The sequence below is a fragment of the Durio zibethinus genome, chromosome 1 (genome assembly GCF_047325235.1).
Source record: "Durio zibethinus cultivar Kanyao isolate XHJ-2024 chromosome 1, ASM4732523v1, whole genome shotgun sequence".
Lineage (NCBI taxonomy): Eukaryota > Viridiplantae > Streptophyta > Magnoliopsida > Malvales > Malvaceae > Durio > Durio zibethinus.
Genome location: NC_143162.1, coordinates 29,274,199 through 29,296,453, shown reverse-complemented (window position 1 = coordinate 29,296,453; position 22,255 = coordinate 29,274,199). Strand labels below are relative to the sequence as shown.

The 22,255-nt window shown below is 30.1% G+C and overlaps 1 protein-coding gene across 1 annotated transcript; it reads left to right on the top strand.

Annotated features, from left to right (window-relative positions):
* Positions 1–3,963: 3,963 nt before the first annotated feature.
* Positions 3,964–14,436, top strand: LOC111310744 (cold-responsive protein kinase 1-like). Its single transcript, XM_022910158.2, has 10 exons — positions 3,964–4,141; positions 7,413–7,546; positions 8,752–8,849; positions 9,356–9,534; positions 10,030–10,467; positions 10,607–10,767; positions 11,837–11,910; positions 12,022–12,169; positions 12,297–12,446; positions 13,290–14,436. The coding sequence occupies exons 1-10, from the start codon at positions 3,964–3,966 to the stop codon at positions 13,368–13,370; spliced, it is 1,641 nt and encodes a 546-aa protein (XP_022765893.2). The 3' UTR covers positions 13,371–14,436.
* The last annotated feature ends 7,819 nt before the right edge of the window (positions 14,437–22,255 follow it).

Here is a 22,255-nt window from a genome sequence, read left to right as displayed (position 1 = left end):
ATAAAAATGTTGAGTTGAGTCTTGATTGGGTGTCTACGTCTTTGCGCAATTTCTGTTTCACAGAAAATGTGCAAAGAGGGGCAGCTGTAGACACCCAATTGGGTCCGGGCCCAGATCAATTGGGCCTGACCCAAATGGGTAAGGCCCATTTCAATCCTGTATATTTTTTTTTCTTCTTTTGTATTTTATGTATTCTATTATTATTATTATTATTATTATTATTATGTATATCTTTATTTATTTATTTATTTTTATTCAGATTAGATTTATATGTATTTTATTTATACAGTTATATATTATTATTATTTTTTTTTTGTGTAATATATTTTTGGGTTTATCTTATTTTATTTGTTATTATTTTTTTTTTAATCATCTGTTAATTCTATCTTCTTTTTCCCGAATTATCTGATATTATTTTTAATTTTTAATTTTTGATTTTCTTTTCTAATTATCTAGTTTTTTTTTTATTTTGATTTTGGAGGGCTGAGATTGAAGGCTGAAGAATCCCATTGGAAGTGGGAATTCAATCAGAAGAGTCCAGTGGGATTCAAAGATTGAATTCCCGTCCAAGGAGGAATTGGGATTGATCAGAAACTCTTGATCAATCCCTATATAAAGCACCTCCTGGAACAGTTCAGAAACACAGAAAACAGTAAGCAAAGCTACTGATTTAAGAGAAAAGGAGGCGTATAGGAAGCTAGGAAAAGTTTAGGAGTGTTCTGGGAGTGAAAAAAAAATTTTTAGAAATTTTTGGCGAAAATTTTTTCTGGAAATTTCTGGGAAATTTCCAGATTCCGGCGAAAATTCCGGCGAAGTTTGAATTTTTCGACGAAAATTCCGGCCAACATTGAAGTTTCCGGCGACCTACCCAGTTTCCGACGAAGAATCCCAGAAACCGGCTACTTTCCGGCCAACTTCCGGTGAAATTTCCAGATTCCGGCGAAAATTTCCAGAATCCGGCACCGGTGTTCTTCGGTTTCTAGAGAGAAGGGAGAGAAAAAGGAAGAAGAGAGAGAGAGGGAGAGGAGCGTTCTGCCGAAAAACGGAGGAAGGTGCCTTTTATACCCTCCCAAAACGACGTCGTTTTGGCCTTAAGTAACCCAGAGGATCCGCGCGTTTTGCCTCAACCCGACCCGACCCGGGCGTCGACCCGCTTTCTGACCCGCGCGTGCCAGCCCGAGCCGAGTCGAGCCGAGCCGAGCCAAGCCGCCAAGCCGCTCCCCCGAGCCGCTCCAGGTTTTTTTTTTTTTTTTTTCTTTGAATTTTTTTATTTTATTTATTTCTTTGTTTATTTTAATTTTTATTTATTAGATTAGGTTTATGTAATATTCTTTTTATTTATTTTTTATTATTTTATTTTCTTTAAATAAAAATAAAAAATTCCAAAAAAAATATATATTTTTAGGGAAAAGTTGAAAGTATCAATTTTCCTCAGAAATAAATTTCAAAAAAAAATATTTTTGGGGAAAAGTTGAAAGTATCAATTTTCCTCAGAAATAAATTTCGAAAAAAAAATATTTTTAGGGAAAAGTTGAAAGTATCAATTTTCCTTAAAAATCAAAATTTCAAAAAAAAATATTTTTGGGGAAAAGTTGAAAGTATCAATTTTCCTTAGAAATAAATTTTCAAAAAAAGGGTTTTTGAGGAAAAGTTGAAAGTATCAATTTTCCTTGAAAATCGAAATTTTCAAAAAATATTTTTAGGGAAAAGTTAAAAGTATCAATTTTTCCTAAAAAAAAAAATCATTCTTTCCTTCCTTTCTATCTTAATTTTGATTTTGTTTTTTTCTTTAAATAATCCGACGACGGAGCCTCTGTAAGTGAAACAGTAGTTTTCTTGCATACTCCTGAGGTGAGGGAATTTTCTCAATTTTCTGCTAAAAGTATTAGAGTCAATTGAGAATAATTTCCAATAACTAATTACTTGGTAAAATTTTAAAGCTTTTGGATAACACAAATTTAAGCTGGTACCATCTTTTGATGGGCGTTGTGAGGGTGCTATAACCTTCCTCACACGTAACCGAACTCCCGAACCCTGTTCTGGTTAGTAGACCTGAACCTATTCTTTTAGAGACCCTTAAGCTTAGGTGTCCCCTGAAAGGACAGATTCTTTAGGTGGCCAATCACACCTAGATAAAAAAGATTGGTGGCGACTCCCTTATAAGTCAATGTCTAGCGATAGATCCCCGGATCTAGACGTTATGACAGGAATGTGCCCATGCTAAGGCGATGTGGAATTGCACTAACGTATCCCCATAAATGGAGAGATAGGAAGCATGGCACTGACAAAGAGTGGCTCAGTGTAATTTGCAAAGGAGGTTGAAAATGAAAGCTTTGAATCTGGTTTGGTGCTCAGCTGGGCTATGTGGCATAGTAGGAACTTGGCTGTCAAAGCTAACGAGAAGCGAACGCCGGTGGCCATCGTGCAGTTTGCCAGTGTTACTTAGATGAGTATAGGAGAGCCAATGAAAGAACAGTTGAATATGGATGTGTAAAAGCCATCTTGATTGCCAAATATATGGGTTTTTCTTCCGTTATTGTCAAGGGAGATGAATTGCAGGTAATCAACGGATTGAACTCAGCAACAGAAGACATGTCAGCTATTGGAAACTTAACGGAAGATGCTCAAGCCATAGGCGCCAACTTGCTGTCTATGAAGGCGATTCATGTCAAGACAAATTCTAATGAAGCAGCACACACGCTAGCCAAATATGCACCAGGATTAGTATCCATAATGGTTTGGTTGGAGGAATGCCTTTCTATCATTCAAGACATTGTTAACTATGAATGGAACGATTTTAGTGGAAATAAAATTACCCACCTCAAAAAAAATAATAATGTTATTTGAAAAGTAATCTACTTTTGAATCATCCATTTTAAAATAGTGAATAGGAGCAAAATAGTTGACTTAAACGGGAGCATATGGTCTATTTTGGCATAAAAGGAAAACAAATTTTGCAACTTATTTAGTTTTAATTTTAATTTTTAATTATGACTTTTGAAAAATCAATCATACATTACCACATTATATTTTTCTAACTTTCAAAATAAGATTTATCACACTTAATTCCTTCAATACCCTGTCACAATTCCACACCATAAATTTCCTCGTCTTTTTATTATTATGCATCCTCAATACATCTCTTCCTTTCTTTTGTAATCAATATTTCACCCACCTGACTATTTGCCCATTTCAATTTTTTTTCAAATTTTTTAATTTAAAATTAAATATGAAAAATCTTTAACATGGTTAAATCTTTAATTGAGAGATAAAAAATGAAGGTGAGAATAAAAATACCGAATAAAGAAATTACTAAAAAATATTAAAAGGAAAAGTTTACATTTTTTTTGCACCCATGAGGTTTTCAAAATAAAAATGCCTTAGGCAAATTTTGCTCTCATCGTTGCAATTCGTACGTGAATTTGGACGTGAGAAGAGGAATTGTAACTTTTGTGAAAACCCACCTCTTAAAAAAAATGGGTAAATCACTTGGACTAAGTATCGAATTCAATCTTGATAGAATTTTATTCTTTTATATTAAATTAGATTGGAATAAAGGGGCAAACTGGACTATTTTCATTACAACACTAATCAAATGCTTTTAATAAACAAAGAAATGCAGTTTTCGTCTTCACTCTCCAACTTATTATACCTTGAAATCTTCTCAGTGTCATTGTTAAGGACGGCATCTGGTTTAGTCTTCGAATATCCGGAAGTATATCTCCTTTGATATCCTCAAGAATCTTCCCCAATCTCTACCAAAACCAGACAAATTACATGGGAAATGCAAGAAAAGAAATTAATACTCTTCAACAAATTAATTAAAACTACAATCATTGCCCTTTGGATAACACATCTCCATCTCCATGCTATGCTTCTGTCATAAACCCATCGATGTTTTCTACACCTAAAACCCATATATAGGATCTCAAAGACAAGCAGCTTCAAATAAAAGACCTATATATGGAGATCAATACTCCTCCTTCACCATCCCATGTTGTTATAGCAATTGATGCGACTAAGGATCGTAACGAACGTGAGTTTAGAGTTACCATAAATAATATACGAGTAAGGGGTGACATTCTTCGTGGTGGGGATACGCTCCTTGTACTTGGAGTTCTGCATAGAGTCACTCACCCTTGTAAGTGCTCGTCTTTCATCATATTTTTCTTCTTCGTAGCAGTAAAAGCGTTCTGACTTTTTGTTTTTCCCCTTCTTCTTTGTGTAGTTTTATGTTGGCAATTAATGATTATTTTTTTGTATCTCAATTTGGATTTGAAATGTAATTATGAAAAACTTTTATACATGGAATGAACTTTCTTTCTATTATTGTTAAGCATTCACAAAAAAAAAAAAAAAACACTCAATCCAACCTCGAGATGAAAAAAAAATTAAGAAAATAAAAAATCAATTTGAAATCGCATTGTTTAGTTTAGATGGTATTTAGTTTTTTCATTCGATTCAATTTAAATTTAAATATTAAATATTTTTATTAGGTTGAATCAAAAAGTAAAAAGATTTAAAATATTCGAATTGAATTATATATTTTTATTAATAATATATTTTTTAAATTTTTATAAATAAAATAATTATTTTATATTCAAATTTATTTAAATATATTAAAAATTATATTAATAATCTCAAAAAAAATTTAAAAATAAATTTAAAAAAAATTGATAAACATAACTAAATTAGTAAAATTTATTTTGGATTAATTCAAAGAAAAAATGGTTCAAATTCATATTAAATTTTGAAAATCCATAATACTATTCAATATTTTTCAATAAATCAAATCGAACCTGATCCTATCCTTACTGATATCTCTCTTAAAATTCAATATAAGACTATAAAAAATTTAATTTTTAACAAATATAGAATAATATTATTTTAACACAATATTTAACATTATTTTGTTACAGTTTGAATATAAAACCATATTAAATTTAATAATTAACAAATGTAGTATAACCTCATATTCACATAATATTTAATAGATATGAGATAACAACATTTTATCAAACAAACTCTTTTGTAGTGAATGAATTAAATAACAAAAAAAATTTACACTCATACTATATTAATCGTCCAACATAAAATTAATTGATTATAAATACTTACACCACTTTAGCGCAACACTTAAATCGCAAATTACTTTAACAAGCCTTTCATATGTAGGCCTAACCAATGGATAAGAAACTTAGAAGCGTATAAAACAAAAATCATATAATAGTAAAGGGTGTTAAATAGGCCGTGTGACTAGCATAACTCATTTAAATATTAGCTCATATATTAATGTATCACGTTAATGTATCACGTTGATCCAACATTATTTTTTAATGCCTTGCACTAGCATGGCCTACGAAGGTTAAAGAAATAATTCAACATAACACATGTCCCATAATCTTCATAGGTCTTGTCGTACCAGGTACATTACTATTTTTCGAACCAAGCTAAGCCAAGCATAGCCCATTATTATTTTTTTCAAAATTTTAATTATTTTTTAAAAAAATCATCTATTATTATTAAAATTAACATGCAAGAGATAATAAACATATAATGAAATAAAAAATATATAATTTACGTGGTTCAATAAAATATCTATATTAACGGAGATAAATACTATAATTTATTAAACAAAGATATTAAAATTGTAATCCTAATATTTTTTAAAAAATACACACATATCATCTATCAATGCCCAATAATATGCATATAATTAAAGTTTAGTTGATTGGTCCATATATCTGAAGTGAAATTTTTAAAAAAAATATTTATAAACTATATATTAAATTTTCTTTATAAGAAAAAAATATTTTAAAAGTCATTCGATCTAGCAATATTTTTGAAACTGTTTTATAATGGATAGTATACTATTTCTAATTAAATCATTAAAATATTCACTATCTCTAAAACCAAACGATTGCTCAAATTGCACTATAAATTTAATTAATTAACTACATCAATTATTTTGTAAAAAATGAAATGCACCTAAAGACCCATTAAGATATTAACTAAGCATAACTTGTGTGTGATCATTAGAAGTGACAAAAGAGCCTTTACTTTTTTTTATGTTTTCTTAAGGTAATCAGTCCCTCTTTTCATTTTATAACTAAAATCTTATATATATATATATATATATATATATATATTATAGGTTTAAAATTTTTGATAATATAATTTTAAAAATAATGTTAGTTTATTTTTATACACACAAATTTAAATGAATAAATATAATCTATGTATAGAATGATTCACAAATTAGTTAGATATAATTTATTTATCAATAATTTAAATATTTAATAAGTAAATTTATTAATATAAGTTTATTTTATAAATTACAAAACAATAAATATAATTTCATTAAAATATAAAAAATAAGAAGAATACACTCAATGACCATAAAGTTCATTTATACACATTTGCATTTATATTGTAATACCTTAATCCCACATCAAGATCCTTTGAAAATTTGCTATAATATATATAGAGGCTTAAACCTAAATCTATAAGGTACATTTTGTGAGACAAAATCATAAGACTTTCGGATCAAAGCAGATAATACCTCATAAGTTTAATGCAAATCTCCACAAATGATATCTTGCGAGAGTTACTTTTAGAATCCTAATGTCTTGTGTGTGATTTGTATGTGCTTTGTATTGGGTTTACCCAATGTTTAGTGTGATTCAATGGATCTATATCTTTTGTGTTGAGCTTGATGGGAATATCTTTGTGTTGAGCTTGACGGGGATATCAAGTTTTAACGAGAAGAGTTTGTAACGCATCAATCCCACATCAAAACATTTTGAGGTTATGCTATAATACATATGTAACAACTTATATCCAAATTTATGAGATCTTTTTAGTGAGACAAAATCTAAAAACATTTAGATTAAAATGAATAATATATTACAAGTTGGATGTGAATCTCCACATATATATTGTGCCTTGCTAGCTCACATGCCATGTATTGACACTGACATACCAATCCATAAATTTATGAACTTTTAACTCAACACATCACATATATATGTATCATACTTGGCTCAACTCAATTATTTTACAACGGTCAAATACAAATCATACCAAACTAAATCGTATTGAGCCATGGCCGTCGAACCCATTTAAGCGAGTCATCCAAACTAAAACCATACATATAGGTGACGCGCCAACTGCGGAGCACAGTATATATTGTGAGAGAGAACTTGTGCAACCTTAATCACATATGCGTAGTATCAAGTGGTCAAACAATGGTGATCGCCTGCATTTTTGTTGAATCTATTTTTTTTTATTTAGTTGCTTGATGAAATTACATATACAAAATTAAATATATATATATATAGCATGTATAAACTCACTGTTGTGTTGTCCTTTTTATGTTCCCTTCTCTTGAGTTCTTTTCCGGGTTGGTGTAGTGGGTTACCAAAGCAAACCATGTCCAGAATTTTTTGGAACAAGCATCCGCGCAATGGAGGAAGAAATCTCAAAGAAGGTTGATGCATATGTAAATATGCTCCAATCAAGTGCTGATGATTGTGAAGACCAAGGGGTAATTTTTCTTATATTATTTTCCTTAGATACAATTTTCCTTTCATTTTTCTAATAATAAGAAGGTAATTGACTGTATAGAACACACAGGTTCACTGTCACTTCTCACTCACTGATGTTACATTAGGGTGGCTTCCCAACATAGCAGAATCAAGTTGCATGTTGATCTATTCTGCACTGTTAAACCTATGATTGGTTCCATAATTGCAGCTACTTAATTTCAAAGAATAGATTTTTTTTTTTTAATTTTTACCTTAAGGAACTAATTTCACAAGCCTTGTTGATTAATGCACAGAGCATTTGACAGTCAATTACCTATTTGGCTAGGAACTAATACTTGATATAATGAATATATTTCAATAATGGCATATATCCCTTTTCATGAATGATTCACATTTAGGACAGTTCCTTGAATTCAAACTCTGTGATTATGCCCATTCACTATGTTGGGATTAACAATCTAGAGATTTATCAGTCGGAAAAAGGTTGACAAGAAATGATAACAATATTTGTTTAGTAATACATCCAACAGTTTGGTTTATGATGTGGTGCCATCAGACAAAAATTAAAAGGCTAGATCTTGGGATGTTTTTATCAACCTGGAGGTCCCTATCCCAGGATAAATCCTAGGAAGAGGAGATGGGTGGGATGGAGGTAGACCATCCCTTGTTTTGTAGCCCAAGAATCAGTAGACCTCTGGACGATAAAAAAAAAACAGCATCTCTTGCTTAACATGTGATACTTTTAATCTGAATTTTCCACAAGTTCTGTCAAGGGACTCTCTTGGTCCATTCAATTCCTTTTTCTTTGAGACAATGTAATCCAAATTCCATTATCCCTCTATGATGTTGGACAGCAGGAGAATGTGTCACCAAATGTCATAGTTCCTTGGACAAATCCTCTGTGGAGATGATATGGAAAATAACATCTTGTTTAGTTTGGTTTTTCCCCTCCTAATATAACTTACCTCATATGTTAAAATTGAGGAGGCTTCCTTAAAAGGGTTCATTGATATACTATAGATGTAAACTTATATCCGAGCAAAAGTTAAATGAACCCTATATAGGTCTATCCTAATTGCAAACACTGCCCAGTTGGAAGCAGCATGCACAGATTTAATCTGAATTCTGAACCCTCCCCCCACTTCTTAATTTTATTTTACTTTCTGTTAGTAGTTAGTAATACTAACACTTTTTCAATGTTTAGGTAACCATTGGAGTTAAAATTACAGCTGGAATTCCCATAAGGAATGTTATTCTACAAGAGGTGCTTACCTCTAAGGCAGCATGGGTTGTACTTGATAGGTAAATATATTGTTTTCTGGAGATATCTATATATATTTATATGGATCATCATTTACCTTTGATATTTTCATAATTATTTCTTTTATGTTGACTCACGAAAATTATTCCGTTACTAAAGAAGGTTTTCCAACCCTCATCTACTTTGACACGATACTTGTGGTTGCTTTTGCTATTTCTCATATATCAGAATGTAGCGTAGTCTATATATCATCTCCAATATTGATTTCAAAATGGAAAAAGAAATTACTGTCCTTTTTATTTGCAAAGACAGAAAGATTTGCTTGTTTACTTTCTTCTTTTTAATCTAGAAGCTGATTTAACTTGGTATCAAATTTATCATTGCACTAGCAATGCCACTAACAAATACAACCTACACATCCTGTAAATTCAAATGCGATAGTACGATTTACGATGAAAGCATCCAAGTGATTATATTATATGTCTGAAACTTTAGCTGCTTCCACTCTGTATTCCTTTCACTTATTCATGACTTACAATCTCATCAGGCACCTTAGACGGGACTTGAAGTTTTATGTTAAACAGATACCCTGCAAGGTTGCATTAGTTCAAGATAGCTTGAATGTGGACATTATGAGAAATCAAACAATAAGTGCAACAGATGATGTAGAACACAAGGAGTTTTATTCCATGTCCAGGCCTGTACCCCTATCAAATCTTCACATTAGTGAAAATATCGATCAGTCAGAATTCTCTGTTAGAAGCTATTCCTGGAACATGAGTTCCTTTGAAAATTCCAAAAGCGGCCACTTGATTCCTTCATTTACAGTAAAATCAGAGGAGCACAATTTTTCATCAGATGTTGGGTCTTCTTCTAAGCAGGAAAAATCAGGTAATTTAGCCGTGGCAATTTTACATAACTAGACATAGTATATTGCTTTTCAGATTCAATTCCAAACCTCGTGCCATCTGTATGGAATGATTTCTTCCTTTCTTTTCCTTTAAGCATCTAAGTAGTACTGAGGTAAAACATAGATTTTGATTTATGACCTTCCCAAGATATTTCACTTTATCCTCAGACACTCTCATATAGTAAATTTGTATTACCTATCATACATGATAACTTATGGTATCCTACTTTAGCATTAGTAATTGTGGATCAGCTCCCTCACCATTAACGAAGAGTATATATATCTTTTACTTTCAGATAGACATACCAAAGGAGAAAACAAGCAACGTACTGCTTTAAATGTTGTTCAAAAGCAACAAAGAAGTGCCCTCCACAATAAATACTCAGGAGCACCTCTTCTTTGTGCTGCTTGTGGGATAAGGACTGAATTGTATATCCAAGATTCTGTGGCATTCACTTGTTCTGAGATTCAACAAGCCACTGATGACTTTGCCAAGGGGAACTTGCTAGGAGAAGGTGGATATGGTCTTGTATATAAGGGTAAGCTTAAAGATGGACAGCTGATAGCAGCAAAGGTATGGAAACAAGAAAGTACCCAAGGATTTGCTGAATTTAGTTCTGAGGTATCTGTCTTAAGTTTCGCTCGTCATAAGAACATTGTCATGCTGCTGGGTTATTGTTGCAAGGAGAACCTCAATATTTTGGTATACGAGTATATATGCAACAAGTCTCTGTATTGGCATTTATTTGGTAATTAACAAATATTTTAAAGAGCCAAATTGATTTTAATTATCATCTTTTCTTTTTTTCTGTTTCTGTCATTAAAATTTCTAAACTGAATACCTTCTTTAAATTTTCTATATGTTTGGAATTGGGGACATTTACACAGATAATGCAGAAAATGTTCTTGACTGGCACCAAAGACGTGCTATCGCAATTGGCACAGCAAAGGGATTGCGTTATCTACATGAAGAATGCCGCGGAGGTCCTATTATTCATAGGGACATGCGTCCAAGCAATATACTGCTCACACATGACTTAGTTCCAATGGTAAATTATGTTTGTTAATGTTTACAATTATTATGAAGAGGTAACTAAGATACTTTAGTTATTCAAACTACCAATGAGTTTAGTATCGAATGTGCAATATCTCAGTCTGACTTCAAAAGTAGCAACATGAGTTCACTTATTCTTTATAACATAAACCATTCATATAATTAACCACGTATCAGCATTTGGTTAAGGTAAAGTCCATGGTAGCCACTCATGCACTTTATTAAACATATTACTTGCATCATTCTTTTTTAGCTAATGGAGCAGTAACAGCAAGAGAAAACCTTTTAACTCAATATAATGCAATATAGTTAGTAAGCTTAGCAAAATTTGGTCCTCTTTTTCCATTGTTTCCAACCAAATCCTTACCAGTCCTTTTCTCTTTCTCTTGACTTGGGTATCTCTATTAGATCAGCTCTCTCATGGAGGCTTGTAGATCTACTCAATTACATGTCCAAACTATCTTCAACTTGCTTCCCTCATTTTCTCCTCAATGGACCATGTGCATTCATTTTTAATCTTTGTCTTTGCTTGTGTATGCCTATATATCCATGCCGTTTTTGCATTTATTGATACTTTCTCAGCTTAAGCAATCAATATATTGGTAGCATAATGAGGCATTAAATCACATAACCTCTCAAATTAATAAACACATATAGTCCACATTATTGAAGAAAAATTAGGCCAACATTTTCATAAGGGTTATCAGTTGACTGCCTGCTAAAGTGAAAAGATTGTCCCAAATCATGTGGAAATTTCTATATCGAAGCTGATTTGTTGTTAACTTGTTGTTAACCTTGCTAACAAGTATATGTCTAAGTGTTCTCATTATATGAACAACCAGTAAGGCTTTTCTTATGCTTCTCATACTAAATAATAATTTTATGTAATAAATCAAATGATTGTTGTGACAATTAATTAATGTGCGACAGGATCTCCAGGATGTATACGTTTCTCCTTTTGGTCCTTTCTTTCAATTGTTGTTAGCATATGATTTTTGCAACAAGGTGAAAAAAATTTTTATATGAATCTGCACGCTCACAGAAATGATTTTTTCTACACGCAGCTAGGTGACTTTGGTCTTGCCAGATGGAAGATAAATGATGATACTTTACAGACAAAAATTCTTGGAACATTAGGGTAGGACTTCTATGAGTTCTCAATTCTTTTTCAGACCGTATGACATTGATGTATCGATTATAGCCTGATTTTCTAGTTAAACTAGTGTAAGTGGACCTTTGGTTTATGTAGTTACCTTGCTCCGGAGTATGCAGAGAATGGATTTGTTTCAGTGAGGACAGATGTCTATGCATTCGGGATAATTCTGCTACAACTAATATCAGGACGTAAAGTAATTGATCTGAAAAGCAAAGGAAAACATTTGTCTCTAAGACAGTGGGTATGTTGTTCTCAGTGGCCAGAACTTTAAGTGCTTCTCACATTTTCTATGTTTTGCTTTACATGCAGATCAGTCATTGATCAGCTTTTACTTGTTTTCATTGCTTTGATGCTATTTGACCATTTAGGCAGAACCATTGATCGAAAAGCTTGCTCTACATGAGCTCATTGATCCTCGTATTAGGGATACATATGACACATATCAACTGTACCTCATGGCTAAGACAGCTTACTTATGCGTGCAAGAAAGCCCTGAAATGAGGCCATCAATGGGGGAGGTAATGACTCTTGATGCATACCATATAATCATCTGAACTTATTTTAAGTTGCTTCTTTATTTCTAAGGGAAGTGGGGTGCAAGTTAAATAAATTATATTCAAAACAAGAGCATTATCATATAGATTATTTTGCTAATGATATCTCGAATTTAACTAACACATCTCAACAGAATCACAGGGCCACCAAACACAGCAGACAAGCTTACTCAATTTCAACCAAGTTTAGCATTCTAAACACTGAAATTATATTACATTCAGCATAAAGTGCCAACAAACTAGTTACTGTCTTTATGAACTTCTTGTGAACTGATAATCAACCTGCCAAATCCAACTGATGATTTTATTCCAACTTTCGGCTGAACCACCAATCGAAATGTTACCACTGGTATCATGAGAAAACCAAAGAGATACATTCCAGCTCAATCTGTAAAATTTTTTGTGAGATTCAAGCCAGAGCCCATACAGTGCAACAAAAGCAAACCTGTTAAGCCAGCTGATAGAATTACTAGCTATACAATTCTGTTACTACATAAGGTCAGCTATCCGGTATTGAAAGACTTTTTGACTGATGTGTGACAAATTCTCTCTCCTAGGATAGGCTTAGAAGCCTGCCTGCATGGTATATATGATAAGAATACAAACTATGAATCATTGTATACTGGTCAATGTACTTCTTTTCTTTAGTAAACATGTGTGCACAAGGGAAAAAAAAAATAAAACGAGAAAATATCTGCATGATTGGAGAACATGGTGTCTTCTGAATTCTGATCATAAACGTTTCCATCCTGTATCCATTAATTCCCTGTTTGAATATTAATATAGAATTGATGGGTTATCCCACAGGTTTTGCGCCTTCTTGAAGGAGAAAACAATCAATTCCACCACTTGAAGGAAAAGTTTGTACCTCGTTATACAAAGCGATGAAGAACTACTTTAGTCACATTTTCTAGATGGTACCGTTTTATTTTTTTGTATTGTAGCCAATAACTTTTGTACATGGTCATTATTAGAATTTCATCGCAATTAGGATTTCAAAGCATGCATGTGAATATTTTCCACCATCAACATAAAGAAAAGGAAAAACCGATGTGTCATATCGTTCTTCAATTCACCAGTCTTAGTAATGCATGTGAACACTACTATAGTGTAAAAGGAAAAACCGATGTATCATATTATTTTTGGAATCACAGTCTTAGTAATACATTTGGACACTGTTATAGTCTAGCATCTCAATTTCACTGGCTTGTCCCTGACTGACACTTTGTTATTAGAACTGGATTAGATTGTAAGCATCTTGTAAATATGAGCATGCAGATATGATTAATTGGTAGAGGTACTAGTTGTCATTTGTGAGTGTGTATATATAACAGAATATTGTAGCTGTGATATACTACCCCAACCTGAAATCTGTTTTTGGAAAGAATTTTCCTCCCAGCTAAGTGATATATGATTATAACTGATCCGAGCACTATTATTTCATTTGAAATGAAAAATCTCAATAGACATCATTCTGTTGGTAATTAGTTGCAGAGAGGTTGAAGGAACATTTGTGCCTAAATGACTAATCCTTGCTTTTATTTTCCCCAGATATGTGAATGCAATATGTAACTAGGTTTTCTGACTTGGGTGCAGATGCAAATCTTGTCTGACTTTTTCTCAGAATCAACAGCAGGATAGTACTTATCCAAACTAACCTTATATGATTATGAGGACATTATTAGGCGTAAAGCATTGACTGCAACAACACAGCAAAAAGAAAAATCCTGAAAAGCCCCTGCGGCCGGCACCAACCGTAAGGATAAGGCTCCAACAGGCAGAGTGGAATGGCAATGACAGATGCAACACTCCAGGCATGTTGCCAAGCAACCCAAGTTTTAAAGTGTTCAGTCATTTCATTGCATAGTACAGAACTGGTTACATATGGCTACTCATAGCATGGCCCGCAGTCATGATCTGTGGAAATTTCCAACATGAAGTAATAGAGATAAGGTTCAAGGGGCTCACAATGTAGGACTTCCAACATGTGTTTTTGTAAGTTAGACTTAAATACAGTGCTTCCCACAAGGTGGGGCTTAATGGGGAATTATTACCATTTTGGCACGCTCCATGTTGATTGAAGCACGTGATTCTAGTACTTGAATAGACTTAAGTTGTTTAAGGACGCTGTAGCCAACTGAACGTGAACGAAGAAATGTATATTTGTGTTTGTTGGTTTTATTTTTAAGAGTTATTATGTTTGGTTATGTTCGTTAAAAAAATTGTTCTGTTTATTTATGTTTATTTGTTTAAATAATAGGTTATTTGTATTCAATTCTTGTTCATTTAATTAAGTTAAACAAATTTATTCATAAATAGTAAACGAAAATATTTACGAACATATATAATTAAACACACTTATCAACATTAAATAAATCTTAAATGAATATAAATAAACTCAAACAAATATAAACAAATCTTAAAATAGAATTAAGATAAATGATAAAAATATGATTTTATTAGTATTATTATAAATGAATAATAAGCGAACGAGTTTTAAATAAACCGTAAACAAACTTATTTGTGAATATAAATGAACAAACAAACAATTGTTCGTGTTTTGTTCGATTAATAAATGAATGTACAAATGATGTTCAAAATTATTTGTTAAATTTAATAAACGAATATAAACAAATAAAACTTGAACATGTTTACGAACAATTCGTCAAAAGCTCTGTTCAGTTGCACCCCTAGCATTTGCCTTGGTCCCTCTCTCTTTTGAAATGTCGCCAATCAATATTGTTCACCTCAAAATCTCAAGTAATTGTTTTGCACATTAGACAAACGTTTGATTGCTGATGTTGGTAATAACAAACTTGCTTGTTACTGCCCTTTCAAGCGAAGATGCAAACTTCATTAGAGGGATTGAGCAATGGAAATGAATTAAGAAGAATTCAATAATCTTGCGTAATTCATCAAGTAATAAAAGTATAAAGATGGGAGTTTAAGTAAAAATTTCAAATTTCAATTTATAATGTCATCATTTGTCCCTTAAACAGAACTCTTTAAACTAAAATCACCAAAGATTTTGGTTAATATGTATTCTACTACATTCATACAAGCAAAGTTTAATAAAGACAAATTTTCTTTTTAACGTTGCTCAAATTCAAATTTACTGAGAAATTATAAGATAATAATTTTTCATGAATTCATTAAAACGAACAACAATAAGTCCATTTAGACTCATCCGAAAGATAGATGTGAAACAAGATACCATTAAAAATATTTATAATGCTCAATATTAATAATACTTTTTTTAAAAAATTAAATTGAAAATTAAGTGTTTATAATGTTTGGTACACAAAATTATAATAAAATAAAATAAGATGATATTATAAATAAAATTAAATTAAATAATATCATCCTATCTATTATGAATTAAATTAAATAATGTCATCATATCTAATATTGGATGTCTGTAAAGATTAGGATAAAATAATTTATTTATTTATCAAAATTATCTTTTTTTTTTAATTTATACAATTTAAATTATTAATATAATTTTTAAAAGTATAATAAGATATATAAATTCAATCTTATGAATTAAAAATAATTCATTCTACTTTAAAATGATTGAATCAATATATACCAAGAGGTTAATAATTTTTTTTATAATTTTATTTTTTTAAAATATAAACCAATTATAATATAAAATTATTATCATTTTATTATATCTATTATTTTATGCATCAAATATGACTTTAATACTTTTAATTGGGTGCAATTCTTCAAATTAACTATAAAAAAAATTTTATTTGAAAATTAAAAACACAATTTTTTTAATCTCCGTGAAGAGTGGTTATTTGAGCTATTTGACAAATTAAGAAAGTGTGGTCATTCAACAAAGAAATAAAAACAACGTTAAAAAAATGTTGGTTTAATCAAAGTCTCATGCTTTAATTTTTTTTTTTTCGTATCCTCTGACTTTAATTATGGTAATAATCAATCGAAGACAAGTGAAAATTCAGCTTCACCAATTTTCATATTAATGTGTGCGAGTACGAGTTATAGTATTTCTTTTCGTTACGTCAATTGAACCGTCTAGGCCCTACGTACTCGAAACAGTATTGTTTTTGCGTTCGGCTCTACATTTGCCAACGCTTAAAAATTTGTTTGCTTTATTTGTAATAGGAGCTTTAAAAAAGCGCGGGGCCCTTGGTGGACTATAAAGTATAAACCAAAGTGCTCCACCGATGGTTGAAAGTTGCCAGTCATCATTATAAATATATATACCTTATGATAATTAATTATATGATTTGAGGTGATGTCACCTGTCAAAAACCGAACCGCAGCATGCCATTTTTTTTTTAATTAGCAAATCGTTGATCAATAATTAAAATTACCATATGCTATATGCTTTTATTAATTCTCTGAATAATTTTAGAAAGAGAGAATATTATGAAATTATTAGTTGAGATTTGCAATCAATAATGTACTTTCAACGAATTCAACACAAAATTAAATCACACACAAAAAAAAAAAATAATATTTAACTTTATTCAATTACAACTATTTATATTCAACTACGAAAGAAAAATGTTCATTATAAATATATAAATTAAAAGTAATATAAACATCAATAAATAAATACTAGTCTCAAACCTCAAACTAACTAGTGCTTAAACACAAAGACTACTATTTATCCTATGTAACTTAGTGCATTTTTCAGTTCTTCCTTGCATCCTTACAATTTCATCTCTCACATAATAGGATTACTTGACTACCCAAAATTCATATTCACTAAAAACTATACACATTAATCATATTTATTCCTTAAATAAATTTAATCACCAAGTATAATTCTTTAATCAATAAAATTTCATCAAATCTAAGCATATTCTTGATCAAAATTTTGGGATGAAATTTAACAAATATACATTTTGACACAAATCTCATCAAAATATTGATTTTTAAACAATTTTAACCACATATTATCAGATCAATTCTAACTTCACCTGATTTACGCAACACAACGAATATCGATATGCAATCATATCAACTTCGTCTAATTGACTTTGTAAAGAAACCTCAATTCAACCTTTCTCGGCATGAATTCTCTCTCACTATGTCTGCCTCCACAGATCATAGCCAGCACGATCGAGATGATATTTTTTTTTGTACCAATCTCCCTCAAATAAACGACCAGACTTTTCTTCATGGGAACCTTACCATGTGTATTTTCTTGACAAACTAATATTATAGTCCATAAAATTTTTTTAGGACATGTCACACTATCCAAAAAAAAATGTACCACTCACCAAGAGCAAGAGTATAAAATCACAAGAAGAGTGTCAATACCTCCAGAATAGTAAGAATCTCTAAAGTATTTGTGTGCTGTATTCCTATAAAGCATGATCTGCACCTATTGCCTTCGTATCTTCAAGAATATTAATTAATTCTCACCCAGACACAAAAATTCGTTGGAGCACCACTTAATCAATCGAGAATTATTTTATTTGCAGCTATCATCTTATTGTATCAAATTTTCTCTTACATATCTTCAATCTGGGATTAGCAAATCTCCCTAAATCAAACCATTATTTCCATATCATGGTAATTCTAGAATATAACTTTGAATGTTGGAGCAAGGCAGTACGGTAAATGACATCTAAACATAGTTGCTGATTCTTTCGCACGAGACAAGATGCAAATACCTTGTGCATTCTTTAGCTAGGTTTGAATGTTGGATGGGCTCTCAAAGAGTATGGTGTACTGAAAGTTTTCTTCTTGATGTAGTTGATGTTTGTTGGTTTTTAATGAAAGACATTTTAATATTAAAAAAATTAATTAGATCATTGACTTTTAAATTAATACAAATTTAATCCAGAAAAAATTTTTGCAAATCAAAACAAAATGTTTTGCCATCTTCAAACTAAATTTAACATTAAAAAATAATAAATTAAACAAAACTAAGCAATATTCATCCTCTTTACAAAATCACAATCAAAGAATCACAAAAAAATGCAAAAAGGGCCTACGCAAATTAAAGCACCTAGTTAAATTCGTTTCTATTTGATCTTCGACGCTGTTTCACTATTAATAAGTATATATATATTCTTAAATCTATTGAATCTTGCTTTAAATTTCATTTGACAACGATATATCAAATGCATGTATTTATCATAAGTTTGTTGTTTTGTTTGCAAACAAAAATCGAGTTGATGTTCATGGAAGCTGAAGTGCGTCAACGCATGCATCAATGTGGTTGCTGGGGATCCTTGAAACATGTGGTGACGGCTCCAATTCACTGGCAAAAGCAGGATCACAGAATCATCATTTGCAACTTGTCATCGATGAAAATCAATATTCTTTTGAAAAGATAAATAATTTCTTAGAATTTTATGAAATTTTTTTAAAAACAAAATGTTCTTTCAAAATATTAAAATTAAAGAAAACTTTTATGTTTGAAAAAATTACCAATCTCTTACTCAAAGAGATATTTTAAAAAATAAATAATTTTATTTGTCTTGAAATAAAAAAACTATCACAAGAAAAATTTGTAAATTATCAATTTTGAGAAAACAGTTCTATGATCTATCTTGAAAACACTGAAATAAGAGAATTCTTTCCAAAAGTAAAATTTGAACTTGATCTTGAATGATTGGATATAATAAGTATCGAAATTGGGCTTATAGGTCAAATAGTTTTACAAAATTTTATTTTTATTTAATAAAATAATTTTTGGCTTTCATTAAATCAAAATTTATTGATTTCATAAAAAGTTATCAATATTTTTGTTATATTCATTTTAAAGTTACTAACCTTTTGGAGTTTTTTTAAGAGAAAAACTCATCCAACCTTATCAAATTTAGGAAATTTAAAAATTAGTAGGTGGGCCTCTTCTTGAAAAAACTACTGAGAATCTTAAATAGCTTAATCAAACATTAAGGAAATACTCCTTCCCCAATCAGTATCAATTCCAAATTGGAATATCAATGATGGATAAAGCAAACACCTTGCATTGTGAGATAATAAAATCCTAACATCTTCAACTTTTTGCTTTTATTTGAAGAAAAAGTTTGATTTTAAAAAATTTCACAAAGTTCTAAGAGATTGTTTATCTCTTCAAGAGAATATTAATTTTCATCAACAGTAAAAAAGTTTAGATCTTGCTCTTTAGCAAGTTACTTGCACACATTATTTTTTATATAAGTTCCTGAAATCGAGGTTGCTTTTTAGCTTGATTAGCTAAAGCTTATGCTAATTTTGTCGTTTTTTTTGGAAAATTAGCTTTACTTTCATATATATGGGCTTTCCATATATTATTAAGCATATTATATAATTTAGGAGGTATACCTAAATTATAAAAATCTTTTATTTTTATAGGAGGTTGTCTTGGTTGTAATAATTTCTCCATTCTTTTAAGAATTTTAGAATAAGAGATTTTTCCATTGATTTGGATCTTAAGAAGATTGAGCAATATGGGGAGTTTAAACAGGTTCCATTACTGATTGTAATGAAGGTTGAAGGAAAGAAAAATATGCTTGCGGTGGATAAAAATATCCTAGATTAGGATATGGGATTAGTTACTGAAAAGGAAATTCTGGATTAGGATTTTGAAAAGAAATATTTGGTTTATATTGCTTCTTTTGAATGGTGATCCATTCACCTTATTGTTCAAGAGGTTTTTTTGCCTCAATTCATCTGGTCTGCTTAAGAAATCAAGAAGAACATTATTAGTTCCTTTAATATATTCAATAGTGAAATTATATTGGCATAGAAAATTATACCATCTAATTCACCTAGGATTATTATCTAATTTCTTATTTTTTAAGAAATTTTAATAGCCTGATTATCAGTTCTAATAATAAATGTTTTAGGAGCTAGATAAATATAAAATCTTATTATTGTATTTTTTATTGCAAGTAATTCTTTTTCAAAAATAATATATTTTATTTCATTCAGTTTAAATTTTCTTAAATTATAACCACAAATTAATTCTTAGTTTTTTACCTTAACTTTAAGAGTACAACCCCAATGTTCATATAAGGCATCAGTTTCTAAAATTAATAATTCTCTTGTTTTACGAAGATATACTTTTGGAATAAATATAAATTCTAATTTTATCTATTTGATAATTTTAGAATCTTCAACAGTCCAAATAAAAGGAGTATCTTTTTTCAATTTTTCTTATAAAAACTTTTCCCTTTTGGAAAGGGCTTTTATAAATTGACGTCCATAATTTAGAAGACCTAAGAATTTTGTAAATGTTTTTTATCCTTCAAGTTGTTCTGAAAATTCTTTAATTCGTATAATTATATGATCTTGTAAAGTAAGACCTTCAAATGATAAATTTAATCCTAAAAATTCTATCACAGTATTTTGAAAGTTTATCTTTTTAGGGCTTAAAATTATTCCATTTTTAATAAATTCGTGAGAAACTAAATTTAAATGTTTCCTATGTTGTTCTATATTTGAAAAAATATATATCATCAATATAAACAAAACAAAACACTTTGTATTTTCCAAATATTGAATCCATCATTCTTTGAAAAATTTGTGGTGCATTACAGAGACCAAATGACATGACTTTCCATTGTTAATGCCTTTTAGGTACACCGAATGCGGTTAATAATTTTGATTCAACAATAAGCATGATTTGCCAAAACTTTGATTTACAATCAAATTTACTAAAGTATTTAGCATTTTTTGCTAAATTTATTAAAACATCTTTGTGAGGAATAAACTATCCATCAAAAACTAAATTTTGATTTAGCCTTTTATAGTTGATTAACATTTGGGCTTTTCTTCATTTTTGTTCAACATGGTTTCTTACCATAAATGTTGAATTTGAATGTGGACTATTAGTTGGTTCAATGAGTCCTTTTTGTAAAAGTTTTGTAGTTTGAATATTAAATTCATTTATATTTTATTTAGTATAGATCACTGGTTTAACCCTAATGATTTTATTAGGATCTGTCATTTGTAGACTACAATATCTAAGACTTCATGATCATAATTTTAGTGGTTCTTCACTAAATTATCTTGTAAAATCTTAAATAACCAATGTATTTCATTGATTAATATAATTTTTCCTTTTTTAGCTTCAAGTCTGAAACTGGAATCACAAATATGTTTGTGATTATTAACTAGTGGTATTTTTATAGATTCTTCATCAATAGTAAACTCATATAATTAGTGTTTAAGCAAAAAAGTAAATAATTATATAAAAAATTATTTCCTAATAACATGTCTCTATGCATAAAATGAAAACACAAAATTTTTGGAATTATGAACTTTTTGTTCATAGCATATATAAAAATATTTTTAGCTTTATAACCTATGATGGTTTCTTTACCATATATTCATATAACTACTAATAGATGCTTCATTGTTTGCCATTTGTTTAATGGTAATGCATTACTACAATAACTAGAAATAGTAGTTTCTATGTTAATTAAAACATTTAAAGAGTATGGTTTATACTTTTTAAATCTAAATTCAGCATTAATATAGTTATAATGCCTTACTGACTGGTTATTAGAAAAAGTAATAACTTCATCATCTTGTATTTTATATTGAGTGATGATAGTTAAACTTTTAATATCATTTCTTCTAGTGCTTCTAGAGAAAATTGAATTTAAAACTGATTTTATTGAGTTGTAAACAGAGTTTTCTAGATTAGACCTAGTATTATCACTTGGAAATATAGGAATATTGACATTTTTATGCCAATAGAACTTGGTTGTGATTGAAAATAATTTCTATGTGAACTAAAAGATTGTTCATTAGCAATGCTTTCAATGTCATCACATTTGTTTGAGTATGATGGT

Bases quoted from the DNA above. Each gene is read 5' to 3' on its own strand.
- LOC111310744 (XM_022910158.2), top strand. From the start codon at position 3,964: ATGGAGATCAATACTCCTCCTTCACCATCCCATGTTGTTATAGCAATT. The intron at 10,468-10,606 runs GTAATTAACAAA...ACATTTACACAG, and splicing joins TCTGTATTGGCATTTATTTG to ATAATGCAGAAAATGTTCTT. The intron at 12,447-13,289 runs GTAATGACTCTT...GTTATCCCACAG, and splicing joins TGAGGCCATCAATGGGGGAG to GTTTTGCGCCTTCTTGAAGG.